At 39.9% G+C, this 14,744-nt stretch overlaps 2 protein-coding genes across 3 annotated transcripts; one reads left to right on the top strand and one right to left on the bottom strand.

The window, feature by feature from the left end:
- The first annotated feature begins 1,075 nt into the window (after positions 1-1,075).
- LOC135595792 (galactoside 2-alpha-L-fucosyltransferase-like) lies at positions 1,076-4,983 on the top strand. 2 transcript variants are annotated; one of them, XM_065087187.1, is made up of 4 exons: positions 1,076-1,481; positions 1,566-1,706; positions 1,878-2,255; positions 3,367-4,983. In XM_065087187.1, exons 3-4 carry the CDS (start codon positions 2,045-2,047, stop codon positions 4,824-4,826), a joined length of 1,671 nt encoding a protein of 556 aa, XP_064943259.1. In that variant the 5' UTR covers positions 1,076-1,481; positions 1,566-1,706; positions 1,878-2,044; the 3' UTR covers positions 4,827-4,983. The 2 variants fall into 2 exon arrangements, with proteins under 2 accessions (XP_064943259.1, XP_064943264.1); XM_065087192.1 differs by having other exon boundaries at positions 1,076-1,706.
- Positions 4,984-5,009: 26 nt separating this feature from the next.
- Positions 5,010-14,499, bottom strand: LOC135595803 (glycoprotein 3-alpha-L-fucosyltransferase A-like). Its single transcript, XM_065087202.1, has 7 exons — positions 14,001-14,499; positions 13,371-13,531; positions 10,732-10,973; positions 9,888-9,992; positions 9,333-9,489; positions 5,792-6,019; positions 5,010-5,495 (listed from the first exon to the last, which is right to left on the bottom strand). Exons 1-7 carry the CDS (start codon positions 14,358-14,360, stop codon positions 5,240-5,242), a joined length of 1,509 nt encoding a protein of 502 aa, XP_064943274.1. The 5' UTR covers positions 14,361-14,499; the 3' UTR covers positions 5,010-5,239.
- Positions 14,500-14,744: the final 245 nt, after the last annotated feature.

Raw genomic sequence — 14,744 nt, 5'->3', positions numbered from 1 at the left:
TTCTCACCTCTTTTTCCCTTTTATTCTTCTCACCAACACTGATCTTGGCCAGTGCTGCAAGCTTCTCGCTGCTCCCCCACACATAATTCTTCCATTGTTGCAGGTCATCATCGTCTCTCCACCTCCACTGATATCCACAACCTCGCCGCTCGTCACCATAGCCATCAGTTGAGGAGAAATAATCTTCTCTTCTCTCTTTCTTCCTCAACCTCCTGTTCTATCTTCCCTCCCTATACTGCACCTCCACAACCTGTTTTGGTTTCACAACAGGTTCTCCTCCCTCCACGTTCTCACCCTTTTTCTCCCTTTTATTCTTCCCACCAACATTGTTCTCAGCTTGTACTGCAGGCCAATCGTCGTTGCACGAACTCTCTCCTCCGCCCGACAACAACACCACCACGTGCCCGCTCCCATACAAGAGTCTTCCACCATTGTAGCTCATCAACGTCTCCCCACCGTGTCAGCTGTCACCATCCGCGTAGCCACCAGGTGAAGAGAGTTCATCCTCCATCGTAAGTTGTCAAATTTAAACGGGAAAGATAGTGTCAGGATTTAAGATTGTTTGGATAACATGATAATATTGTTAAGAATTTTTTATAGATTTATCTACATTTAAATAGTTTGATTAAAAAAATATTTATAATTAATATTATCTAAACTTTTCAAATCATTATCTTCATGACATTTTAGAAAGGTATTAATATCAATTAAACTTATACCAAAAAAATTAGTCTAAATTTTAATACATTATAATGATTGTGTTAATTAAAAAATCAGCCAATAAAAATAAATTTTCATACAAAAAAATATTTTTGCCATCATTTTCCTTAAGAGCAATTAACAAAACAACAAGTACACAACTAAGAAAAATCTGAGAAGAAGATCTTTAGATGTATCTCTTCGAACTGGCCTAAATCATAACATGTAGAGAATATTATTTTATACTTTCTTTTTGGTTTGTGTGAAGTTTCAGCATGTGAAACACTGTTCAACAGTTTAAACATTAGCCATTGTTATGGTTGGAGAACATTAAACATTAGCCATTGAATCAACACCGAGAAGAAAGCATGTGCTACCTCCAGCCAAAACATCGGCATCTGCGTATGAGTTGACCTGTGTGGCATGGCAATCCACGAAGGATCCTCTCGGCCTTTTGACTTGTCTGGTTTCGAGGAAGAAGAAGAAGAAATATGAGTTCTCAACCCACCACGGACACATCTGCACCCTTCACTCCACCTAAGTATTGTTCCGACGGTTACCATATGCACTGTAACGTAAATCTAATGCTGTCATCCTTCTATATATGGACCTGTTGTCAAATACTATATTTCCACCTCCCCACAAAGCTTTCCAAGTTTCAAGGGATCAACACTCCCTATCTAAATCCCATGGTGTTCCCATATCTCTATTTCTCAGTCGCCGCTGCCACTCCTATTCCATTCGATGATCACAGTCCTTCCCAGTGCCGGCGGACATCTCCGGTGAGTGACTGATAACACCGGCTTTGGCCTAAAATCACTATCTTCTCTCTCTCGCTGCAATCATGTTCACGGACGATTGAATAGGGCACGGCACAGATGCTTTGACTGCATAGCACATGCCAATAAGAGAAAGTTGGAAAACTACGGAAGACGCATCTTCTCCCTCTCTTTTTTGGAGAAGAACTCGCAAGGGACATCGGCGGCTACTTTACGATTAGATCCCTCGTAAGTGTTGACCTTTTAATATAATTCTTGTAAGATTCCTGTAGTTGGCTCATTCGACGTGTAAGTGATTGGATCACACGTTGAGCCGCTTGCGTTGCTGGCTAGGCTTCTGTAAGTGCCTTCTTCAATCATGGTAGACTACTAATAAAGACACTCTCTCGATCTGAGCAGACACAGGTTGACGATTGGAGCAGCAAAGGTCGGATCTGTCTCGGGCCTCGTCGAACCACATTCTCTTGAGTTGGACGAGCGTGGCAGGACCTTATAACCTCATATTTTAGTGCGAGATCGCATCAAACCAAGGTTAAGAAATCTGAGGAGGGTTTTGGCGACATAAAATGGAAGCGAGAGGCAGCAAGAGCTACCAAAGCTTGGACATGTCCGGGGACAATTCGGAAGCGCAGCCGGAGAGGCACAGCTCCCGTATTCTGAAGCCATGCGTGCTCCTAGTCACCTGCTTGGTATCGGTGCTGTTGGTGTTCCTCGTCGGAACCCATAGGACGCCATCTTGGGAACTGCTGCGGCCAGTTGGTGCAGGAGCCGGAATAGGTAACTCTCTATCGCCATGTTCACTTCTTCTTCTTCTTCTTCTTGAGAGATAAAATATAGGATCAAATACACTTAGGAACAGATAAATAAAATGTATTTGATCAACTCGGCATATGGTCGAACTAGATTTATCCGTTTTATCATATCTCAAACAAGTTATAATGGTGTTTTGATGTGATCAGCTACTCATTAAGCATCATCAGCTGGCTTTGAAATTAGTCTGCAAAAGAAACCAACAACCTTATAGTGTACGTTTCTCTCTAGTTTTTGGAGTCGGAATAATCTGCAAGACGAGCTTTAATTTGTTGTTTGACGAGGAGGCCTGCAATCTTGAGAATATGTCCTCATATGGCTTTTCTTGTTATTAACGTTTTGTCTTTCTTTGTTGATTCCACTAATGTTAGTATCTTTTAGCTTAGCTATCCTTTTTAACTTTTGATAGGCTTCTATGAACCACCGTCTGTAAATTCAAGTGTATTTTTTTATATAAAAAATACATAAAATTAGTCTTCTTCTTTTTTGTTTTGTTGTATTTATTTTTATATTTTGTTTGGACAATCGTAAGAACGAATAATTGTTGTAAAGCCATAGAAGATGCTGCTGCCCATATGGCAGCTGCTTATGACATTGACGAGGGACCCACCCTTTACGTCAGTCAATAAGAACTATCAAAGAACAAATCGAGATGTTAGTGTGTGTGTATATATACACACAACTAACCTCGTTGTTTCCGTCAAGCTTGGTCAAGCATTGGGCACTTCCAATGGCCGGCCACTCTCTTGACGTCACAAATGGAGCGAGCCTTCTTTGACTTTGGAGCTTGTGATCATCATGATTTAGAGTAATAAAAGAAAAGTGAGGACAGCTTACATTTGCTGGTTCCTAATGAGGTAGAAGACAAGGATTTCAAGTTATGGAATCTTTGACCACTATCCATATGGAATCAGCCCAACATCGTTGTGGCTCTACTTGATCATCCAAATAGTATATGGGTAAACAAATCTTTAATCCTCCTTTCGGTAATAAAACCAAGATTCTATCTTAATCTTTTTTCTTGCAGTTAGTTAATCATCATAGATTCACTTGTGCATTTGGTGGAACATCTATCTAGGTCGGAAAAATAGCTCCTCCGAGGCACCCAATGACAGACTCCTTGGCGGCCTCTTGTCTCCTGACTTCGACGGCGAGTCCTGCCTCAGTCGATACCAGTCTATGCTCTACCGCAAGGCATCACCTCACGCTCCTTCGCCTTATCTCATCCGAAGGCTGCGAGAGTACGAAGCTCTCCACAAGAAATGCGCTCCGAACACCCATCTCTACAACAAGTCCATAGAGCAGTTGAAGTCCGGCCGCAGCAACGGCCCCATGGAGTGCAACTACGTGGTTTGGATCCCTCACAATGGCCTCGGCAACAGGGTGCTCACCATCGTCTCCTCCTTCCTCTACGCTCTCCTCAACAACAAGGTTCTGCTGCTCCACATCCCCAGCGACTTCACCGACCTTCTCTGCGAGCCCTTTCCGGGGACTTCGTGGGTTCTGCCTTCCGACTTCCCCCTCCACAACTTCCTCGACTTCGACAAAGGGACTCCTCAGAGCTACGGCAACATGCTCCGCAATAAGGTCATCGACGACGAGATGCTTTCAGGTTCTTCCAATGCTACATTGCCGGCTTACGTCTACCTCCACCTGCCCTGGTACTACGACCAATGGGATAAGCTGTTCTTCTGCGGCGACGCGCAGCTGATGCTTCGGAGGATCCCTTGGCTGCTGCTGAAATCAGACCACTACTTCGTGCCCTCCCTGTTTCTACTGCAAGAGTACGAGGAGGAGTTGCGGCAGCTTTTCCTGGAGAGAGCGACCGCGTTCCACCACCTCGTTCGGTATCTTGTGCACCCGACCAACGTCGTGTGGGACTACGTCACCAAGTATTACCGTGCTCATCTTGCTGCGGCTGATGAGACGTTGGGCATCCAGATCCGAGTCTTCCACAACTTCCCCGTTCCGTTCGAGTCGATGCTGCGTCAGGTCATTAACTGCTCGCTCAGTGAAGGCATTCTGCCGGCGGTGAACCTTCAGGAGTGGGCGGCACCAGCTTCGAAGACCGACATGAAAGTGAAGGCCGTCCTGGTCGCTAGCTTGTTTTCCGGATACGCCGAGAGGATCCGAGACATGTACGCCAAGCATCCCACGATGACCGGCGAGGTGGTCAGGGTGCACCAGCCGAGCCACGAGGGGCAGCAGCACACGGAACAGCAAGGCCATAACATCAAGGCGTTGGCAGAGGTGGAGCTTCTGAGTTTTAGCGACGCCCTGATCACCAGCGCGTGGTCGACGTTCGGGTACGTGGCGCAGGGGCTCGGGGGCCTGCAGCCGTGGATTCTGCTCCGGCACACGCAGTCGGACCTCCCATGCCGCCAGGCTATGTCGTCGGAGCCATGCTATCTCATGCCTCCCCCTTACCCTTCCACCCATTGCTCCAAGGATCATGGCGACGCCGGCGAAACGGCTGCGGCCAGGCAGTATGTTAGGCAGTGCGAAGATGAACTCGGAGGCATTAAGGTTTTCGACTAGAATACACACATACCCCTCGAAAGTTGCCGATTTTCGTATTTACCCTCCACGTTTGAGGGTATTTGATCATTTCTCCTATATCTCAAGAACATTTCATTGGTTGAGTAATGTTAGCATAGTGATGTCAAAACTTTAAACGACATTAATACCGTTCGAAGCAAACACAAATTTACTAGTAGCATCTTAGTATATAAAGTTGCTAAGCTCCTTCGTGTAGTTAAGATCAGCAAAAAGCTCATAAACATACAAGGAACAGATGGCCAAATAACTACACATTGCCCTGTTGTACATAGCAGCAATAGAGCTTCTGTTGCAAATGAACAGGCCATCTAACAAGGAAATACATGATGGATACATCAGAAGCTGAAACAAATCATGTGTGTTGCGTAAAACACTTCAAGCAGCGGGCGATGCTACACAAAAATAACTTCAAGCTTAGCACAAGAATTGCTCTCGATATACTTTTCAAGTTCGGCATCGTCATCAAATTGGAATGTGTACAGTGCTTTTTGCTGGGTGATGCCCACCGGGTATATTCGATAGATTTTCAAATCATTTCCACCTCTTATCATTGCTGGTCTTTCCTTCTTCCAGATGGACGTGTGGTTTAGTGATCTGAACTTGGTTAGAACTGCAGATTTTAGTGCTTCTAAAGTCAGCTTCCCAGATCTGCCACATTTTCAGAATCATCATTTAACCGAGACACATGAATCACATAGAAGTTAAAACAGATATAGGTGTCGGGGTTGTTAAAATTAATAGCCACAACCAAATATTTGAGGTTCCAGACATGCAACAACAACAATGTTATGCAAAAAGTGAAAGACAAAAGAGACCAGCGCACCATATCATAACAATGAAACAATAGCTTAAAATAACCAATCGAAGAAAAGAGACCAGGACCAGCACCACCATATCATAACAATGAACGATAGCTTAGAATAATCAGTCAAATAAACATGTACCTCAGGTAGATACTCTCCATCTTGAATCGGCCTCTTTCTCTGACAAACAGGTGGTAGACTGTTCCTGAACTACTGGTGCAATGGCAGGGACGATTCTGAAATGCAGCACTCTTTTCCTCTTCATCGTGGATCTTTGTCGCTAGATGTATGCAAAGCCGACAAGATGAATGTACAGCTGCCATGTCCATGAGGGCCTTGAATGAGTCAGATGGACCTTCATACTTCCACCTACAAGAAGATAATACTCATTGGATCATACATTAAGGGTTGAGAATTTGTAAAAATGAGAAGATGATGATGGCATTATAACACAGATACACTAATTTAATATTTACTTGCCTACAACAATTAACAAACTCTATAGAACTCCTTACAGTATTATCAACTTAGTAGGGTTAAGAAAACACGCTATAACCAACTCGATAATGCATGGTTTTTCATGTTTCCTGAGAATGAAGATTCCACTTGAAATGTTGGGCGCATCACAGGCAGGCACAGGATGTCACTCTAACACCAACACATGCTAGATCATATCATCGCTCTCAGATGCTGGTGCATGCCATCTTGTGATGCATAGTATGCCACTCTTATCATTCTAAACACCAGCACACGGGTATCAGAAGCAAGAATTGATACACACAAAGTTTGCACTAGGATGACATGGGAGAGTGTTGGATGCAGTGAGCTGGCAGCTCTTAACCTACTGAATGACATGGGGTGGTGGAACAACAGCCAGCATCAACATGATTTGATCAAAATATGTATTATGTGGAAGTACTTCTGTTTGAAAAATTATAAGAAAATAATATTTCCTGCTAGGATCCTATGCTATAAATGGCAAGTTTTGATTATTCCATGTAATTCTAGACCCCTTTCTCCCACATCCTAGTGATAGTTACCATTAAAATGGGCTCTTATTTTAACAAAAAAATACTTCAGAAAATAAAATCCAAAATCTTCTTATTGGCAAAACAAGAAACAGGAACCAAGTGGAGGAGTACCCACTGCATGCTACCTAGAATTAGAGATCCTCTTCGTCCAGTAACTAAATATGGATGCTGGCTGGTAATGGTCGAATTTTAAACCTACAAGTGTCATTTCAATTGGTACCAGTCCCCAATGGTCAAATTGATTTGACCATTGGAGACTGTTTTGGGATTATAAAAGCCCCTCCCTCCCCCCTCTTTCACTCACTCACACTCACTCTCCACCTCACTATTTCTCATTCTTTCTCTCTTATTAAACTTGTTTAATCTCTCTAATAGGCAATTAGTGAAAATCATTCTCTTGATTTGGATAAAAGGAGGATTCGATCTTGAGGTAAAGTGGAATTTTTTCCAATTGAAGGTATTTAGCTTTTCATTATGTTTCTTTATCATATCATATAATTAGGATTACAAGTATTGGAAATTCTTGACTGATTAGTGACTAATGATTGCTTAAGACTTAGAGGTATTTAATAAGAATAAGCTTTGGTTGATCATGTATTAACTTCTTGCATGATTAACGAGTTTAATCTACTATGTTTAGTGGATAAATTAGAGGTAGTTTAGTGGATAATGAGAGGCTTATTTATGCATGCTTAGGTACTAAATGTAATTTATATAATAATATATCAGGATAAAGAATCCTGAAATATGCTTTTGTGTTTTAATTTCAGCTGAATTTTTAGATTTTTTTTTCAGTTTGCACATAACACACATTACACCGGAACAGACCAATACGTACTAGACCGACCAGGGACCAATACATCTAGTCAACACAATACGGCAAACATGAAAAAGACAAAAGTAGATAGATAAAATAAGTGCATTCATCCAATGAAAAGCTTCAGACAATGAAAAAGTGGCCTGTTGAGACAAAACATATTAAATATACAAACACTTTAGACTTGACTTGCATTGGTCAGAGTCAGCAAGAGTTTCATTGAAAGCAAATATGACCAGAATCAATCGATATGTTTTAAGAAGGGTGCTGCTGCTATTCTTAGGATCTAATTCATCTCCAATTTCCATGCTCTGAGATCTCTTTACATCAGTTCACTAAGCGAAATGATAAACAAAGATTATCATGATCAAATATCTTCTAGTGGAAAATTCAATTCTTTCATGGACAAGGGATCACCACCCAAGCATACGTGAGCACAAGATCATGAGATGTAAGTCAGTGCCTTGCATACTGGAGATTCAAGATGAAGCTCAGGGGTAACAATGATTGATATGATTGAATCTATTCTTGTGAAAAATTCAACTCTTTCTCAGACAAGAATCACCTCCCATGTTTACTTAGTACAAGATTTTGATAATTACGAGGGCACCTTGTGCATAGAGGATTCACAGATGAAGCTTGGAAATATATGAAATTCCCTTATTCATACTACTCATGTACGAAGTCCTTGAAGACATAAGAGTCCTAAAAGAGATGTCAAATGATGCAATGGCAGGAAGCCTATTAAGGTGATTAGCTCTCTCTTCTTAAAAATGTCCATCACATTTAGGAAACTATGGGCGCAACCTTGGATGGAAACATATAAAGATCAGAAAGATCACTCTTTGGGGCACAGGTTTCTGCACTCGAAAATGGATATCTATTTTAGTTTCATATATGATGAATGTTAAAATGTTATACCTGTTCAGCACAGGCACTCACTAAAGACAAATTTGATAATTCAAATCTTCTCCAAAAAGATAACCAGAAATGATATAGAAGGCATGTAAAATATATAGATAAGACTTGAGACCAAAAAACAAAATTCTTAGATGCTCAAAGATCAGGCACCTAAATTTGTTTCAGAAAGATTTATGGCCTTGTCAATAACCTTTTTGTGCACTATCCTTACAGATAGAGAGGTTGTTAATGCAACTAAAACCCTGATCAACTAGATGTCAAAGGAGCAATATTAATATTGTACCAAGACTTGCCCGCCCTGAGTAATCTCCATAATATGATGAAAATGACCCTTGACCAATGTGGCTAAGAGCCTAAGGCGATTCAAAATCACTAGAAATAAGTGACAAGGGCCATCTTTGGCGAAGAACAGAAGGTAAAAAATCAATTTAAATAACAAAAAAAAACAAAAGTTGTGAATGAAAAAGCAGTCTTGTAGTTTTACAAACATGATCCTAAACACTATCTTTCCAAACCAAGTGTCATTTATAAGGTTGCATATATGGAATAAATGCAACTTTCATTCTGTAACAGGACTGTAGAAGACTCCAACATTAGAAAACGTACTTAAAAAGAGAGCAACACGATACAATAAAAGTGTACTTTGACTATACTGCCATGACAATGTCCACCCAAGGAAATGCTTTATAGGGAAAAATATAAAATAGTCAAACAACAACAACAACATGCCACAGTGTCCCAACTATTTGGGATCAGCTTTTTGCACCCAAAAAAAAAAAGGAAAACGGGACATCAATGACAAAAACCTGTCATTATAGTTCAAGTTCTTTTGATGATAACATTGATCACAAAAGCATGAAACCTGAATGATTATGAGCTTTTTGCTAGATGATTAACAAAAATAAGAACTTACCTCAGTGTATGGTTATAAGCATCAGGATTTGCCGCAAGGTCTCTCATGGTTTTTGCAACTGAAGCAACATCATGAAGCTCTTTGATATGTAAAACAGAACCAGGAGAAGGAGCAAAGTCTTGGATATTTGGAGCACCAACGACAACAGGAATTGTTCCTGCAATGTGATACCATAGCTGACATACATTTTGCAAATGCAAAGTTGAGTTAACATTAAAAAATTCAGGCAAGATTAACACGTCTTTTCTGATGTTGCAATCTAACTTGTGCAAAGCAAGTGCTAAGAACAGATCTACAGACTGAGATCAGTTGGATGACAAATAGTGAGCTAGATCATGGTCAACAAAAAATTTTTAGGCTGAAACACCCTCACAAGAAGGCAAATAATTCCTCAATAAACAGAAAAGCTAGGTATAAAGAGAATATACAAATGAATATGACTTCAGACTTCATATCCAAAAAAGGGCACAGGAATGGCTGTAATACCAAACTACAAAAACTTGCAAACTTTCCAGCTGAAGAAACTGACAAATCCTTTTAGTTTAATCAGCATACCTGCAACAAGTGACTGAAAGTATTTCTCCGTGACATAGTCCACCTCATTAGAATTCTCAAAAGCCAAGCTAAATTTATAGCGCTTTAAAGTTTCTACTTTGTTCACTGCATCCAGACAATAAACAGCAAAAGCACATGATTAGGAACTAATTTTAGCAGCAAATTTCAAAATTCCATAAGAAGAATGCAATAAAAACCATTAATAACAAGCCAAATTCTGGATTTACTGAGTTCAGATCAAGAGCCATTTCCAATCTTTGAGCAGAACCAAGCACATGCATTCACATATGTACACCTAAACATACACATGTATATGAACTTGTGTGCACATACAGATACACTCTCCTAGGGACAAGCATGAACATGCAAGCACATGGTAGATAGAGTTCCATATGCTCAAAACTATCTAGCCTTTGATGCTTCTGTTCAAAATTAAATTGGTGCAACTGAACAGGATCTTACCCAAAGCTTAATAGCAAAGGTTTGGTTCTTTTCATGAGTTTTTACTCATTCATCATATAATTCTTTAATTAATGTATTAAATGGTGTAATTCTTGATTTAATTGATGATCTAAAACAATCAAAATAAGATCAATTCTCTACACATGTATCTAGATCATGATCAACAATTAGAATATTAAATATGAACTTTAGTACACAATTCTATTTATCACCATCATTTTATTCAATTAGATGTAGCATGAACAACCATGAAAAGGGACTGAATAGTTCAAGTCAACCATGTGGACCTCTCACCCAAGTGATTACATAGCTGAAAATATCAAATGCCAAACATGAATTCACAACAAAACATAATAAGATGATTGTAAAGCATTATACGCACCATTGCCATCACGGTTTCGGTGACAACTACCATAAGAATCTATCCTAATGCCCAATTCTTCCAGCATATCAAGGGCCTGCAAACGGAAATTACGAGCCCCACAGTTGGAAATGAAAGCAGCTGCAAGTGCTTCTTCAGTTTTTTGTTGTATAGGTGACATTATGTCATATTCAGCCCACGAAAAATAGCCAACTGGTACGTCTGATGACAGGCTGGTTGTCATCACAACTTTATACCCTATCCTATCAAACAGGACAAAATTTCAATGTCCAAGTAAATATTCAAGCACAAATGAGAAAAAAAAAATGTTTGAAACGTAAGAGACAGTCCCATGCATAGTAGTATGCAATAGCAAAACCACAACATCAGTGAAATTTTTAACTCCTTTCAGAAGAATGAATTCTTACATGTTAACTTTGGATAGCAAAACAACAAGTAATAGTCTAATAATGGTATAGTAAAACAACATCACAAGAGAGAAACCCATAAAAAATTTGGGGTGGCAAAACAACAGGTAATAGACTTTTTCTTTCTCCATTAAAAGAGCAACCTACTGAAAGTTAATCTAACAGCTAGAAGCTTGAGCAGTCAAAATCACTGTAACTAACCATTTAAATTTGATTTTTCCACTACAACAGAACAGTTATTTTGAACAGTTTCCTTTTGAATTTGTTGGCTATGATTTCTGTAATAAAATGTGTCCAATGACCTGAGATTGAAGGTCATAAAACCAGGCTCTCAGTTTTTAGACTGCATTAGAAGTTGGATCGGTTGCCATGGTCATGACATTCATAATCTAGGTGACTAATCTTGATTCTGTTCAATGTCCAATGATGTTATAAAATATTGCCTAAATATGCAACAAACCTTTACAAAGAAAGAAGTGTAATTGTTCACAGAGTGTATGTTCGGTGTGCTACTACAACTAAACTTGATATATTTACTTTGGTTCAGTTAGCCATCGCCATTCATCACCTTATTCATCACAGGTCAACAAGAAACTAAATCAAGCCAAAAGTGATTTAAGTATATTTTATTTAAAAAAATCAATCAAATTATTGATCAATTTAATTGTTAGACATAATATCATCAATACAAGAAATTTCATAAAGAATATTCATTTTTGCTCAAAGAAGAACAAGGATGAAGCTAAAGCTAACTTTTTCTAATATTTGGACTGCACAACAATATGATCACACTCCTTTTTGAATTTAATCAAGATGAGACTGATTGTCGGGTACATAACAAGAATTCTCTTGAAAGGAAGTTGAGGTGATGCTGAAGTGATCAGCAAGGGTGAGATTTTTATTGTGCAACATTTCAAATGAAGCAAAGAAGCGATGTCCGAGAACATAGAGCCAAGGATTAGCCTTTTTTCTTTGGAGTTTTCACTTGTGTGTTAAGGATGACAGGATCATTGCTTCGATCAGGATGGCATGCTATGTTTGAAGATGATATCAACACTAGCAAAAACATTTTAAGATCTGAGTACCCACTTATCATCATGTTATACCTTATCAAGTTATTGGGTCATCAAGTCAATGAGCTACCGTGTGACTTTGATGCACAAGACTGTTAACCAAGTTGAGAACTTGCCTTCGGAAATGGAGCTTATGCTCCTTATGTTAATATGTTTCATTTATGAAACACGATTCTATTGTATACATACATATGAAATAATTAATAGATATTCATATAACTCTAGAAAAACAATTCTTTTTTTGTGGAGGATGGGTTATGAATTTCAAATACTCAATAGAAGGTGTCACTTATTAAGGATGTAATCATCTACGGTTGATAATTTAATCATAGGGACTTATTTGATATATATTCTAACCCTATAACAAATTTCCTGATCAACTTTGTATTTACAATGGATGCTCCCAAAGAATCCACCTAATTCGAAAAAAAACTCTAATAAAGTGTTACTTCATAGTTCGAAAAGAATACTAGTCAATCTTTCCACATAATTGAAGCACAATGCATGAAAGTGCAGAGGTCCATGAAAGAGCCAGAATACTTAAAAGATCAGAAAAAATAATAGCTTTCAAGCATCTTGTTCCCAGCTTTAGCATACATGTACATAGTTCATGGCATCAAAACGTCTTCAGATAAAGCACATGAACTGATTGGATGTTATTAAATAGCGGAACCTAGAAAATATAGTGGGTCTTGCTATTTCCAAAGAAGGGGCATTACATGATAGTGTCCATAAGAAAAGCAAAAGAAAGAAATCATACATTAGATTATGTGATGATCATGATATCAATAAGTGAAATTAGTTGGTGACTGGCTCACACAAGAAAGATAATACAGTACATACAATGCTCAGCTAGTTAAGATTATCCTCGGACATCATTTCTGGTAATTATTTTGACTTAATGGTGATATCCCTCTCACTCTTTTCCTTCTTTATATACTATAACTGCCTGCTCAAGTACATGTCATCAGACAGCCCAAATTTCTAGAAGGCTGGCTTACATGCTGCCAAGAAGTTGCTTTCATGAATGTCAATCTACAGCAAATGGACATTATTTTCAAGAAAATGCACAGACCCTATAAAACACAAGAACATAAACTGAAAACATCAACTCTTCAGATGAACTGGTCATTGCAGTGAATAAACTGTGCTTACCCACCGTCGTGCCACACCAACATCATTTTCTGGATAATAGTGTGATGATTCCATTGACCGTAAGACACCAGCAATTGCTGGATCATGGGGCAATCCAAACGCAGCATCCGGTACCTTGTCATTGGCAGACCCGAAATCACAGTCCACATCACAAGAACTCCAGTCCTGAACCAGAAATGCTTTACATTATTAATACAAATGGAAAGGACAAATTTGTGGCACGAGGAGGCACTTTCGAAAGTGTAAGTTAAACACCTAAAAAGATAAAATAGTATTGAATCATCAGGTTTCCATTTGTTGCAATAAAGCAGCAGCGCTGCAGCATCTCAACCCATGTCTAAATGTGACCGATCAACTTATTTAAGTAGGCTCATATCCAATCTCCACTCAACGCAACACACTCTTTACCAGTACAAGAAAACAAGGCTGGTAACCGCTGACCAGACTCTCCCTAAAATGTACAATTGTTATTAAAATCCACCGACGGAAAACCTCACAAAAGCAACGTCATTCAGAGGAAGGAAAATAAAGCAGCATTGCTATTAAAAAAAAAACAAGAATTAGCAGCCGTCGTACGCTGAATTTGATTTACTAAAGAACGAAGGAGAAAAGGGGCATCAAGAAATCCTAAAACCTTGTGCATGCCGAAGACAAAAATCGGATCTTTCCGGAAATCACGAGAGTAGGGCACGGCGTCCTCCCTCTCCAACCACTCCTCGCAGCGCTTGATGTCTTCCGGGACGTTGTCCTCCTCCTCCACAACCGAAGACGAGGAAGAGGAAGAAGAAGAAGAAGATGAAGATGAAGAATACAAGGAGGTGGACCACTGCTCGACCACGGAAGCAGCCTTCTCGGCGACGTCGATGCGGCTCAAGAAGGCGATCTCGGCGAGGACAACCAGGGCAACCAGTAGCGGCATCGGGCTCGGCCATCTGCGCAGCTGCTGGTGGCGGGAGGGCGCGCCCCTCAGCGAATGGCCGCTCTCCTTCATCATTGTCTTGTTCTCCTGGCGACGGAGGAAGAAAAGGAGGAGGAGGAGGAGGAGGAGGAGAAGTCGTCGTGCCGGCGGCTGTGGTCGCGCTTGCTGTTCGGTTGGTCTACCTGTCTTCTTTGTTATAGTTTGGTTTGGTAAACAAAAAGAAGGAAAGCAATCGATCGCCTCGTGTTGTTGGCGAAGGAGCATTTTTTTTTATCGGGTACTCAAAATATGTACCCCCAAAAATACGTCTCTTGTTATTGGAGCAATGACGTGTCCTCGGTCCGGGAAATGGGGGCTTTGGTCTTCCATGTTTAAAACGTATTTCCGTGTAATTTATTTACTTGTCATTACATGCAAACAAATTAATGTTGAAAATATTTAAGAAATATCATAAGCAAA

Source organism: Musa acuminata, chromosome BXJ1-2 (genome assembly GCF_036884655.1).
Source record: "Musa acuminata AAA Group cultivar baxijiao chromosome BXJ1-2, Cavendish_Baxijiao_AAA, whole genome shotgun sequence".
Taxonomy (NCBI): domain Eukaryota; kingdom Viridiplantae; phylum Streptophyta; class Magnoliopsida; order Zingiberales; family Musaceae; genus Musa; species Musa acuminata.
Note: the sequence above shows the minus strand (reverse complement) of the source record. Positions and strands in the feature narration are given on the sequence as shown.

Excerpts from the sequence above, each read along its gene's own strand:
- LOC135595792 (XM_065087187.1), top strand. The coding sequence starts at position 2,045 with ATGGAAGCGAGAGGCAGCAAGAGCTACCAAAGCTTGGACATGTCCGGG. Across the intron at positions 2,256-3,366 it reads TGGTGCAGGAGCCGGAATAG|GTCGGAAAAATAGCTCCTCC; the intron begins GTAACTCTCTAT and ends ACATCTATCTAG.
- LOC135595803 (XM_065087202.1), bottom strand. The coding sequence starts at position 14,360 with ATGATGAAGGAGAGCGGCCATTCGCTGAGGGGCGCGCCCTCCCGCCAC. Across the intron at positions 10,974-13,370 it reads GATGTTGGTGTGGCACGACG|GATAGGGTATAAAGTTGTGA; the intron begins GTGGGTAAGCAC and ends CCTGTTTGATAG. Across the intron at positions 6,020-9,332 it reads GCTTATAACCATACACTGAG|GTGGAAGTATGAAGGTCCAT; the intron begins GTAAGTTCTTAT and ends ATCTTCTTGTAG.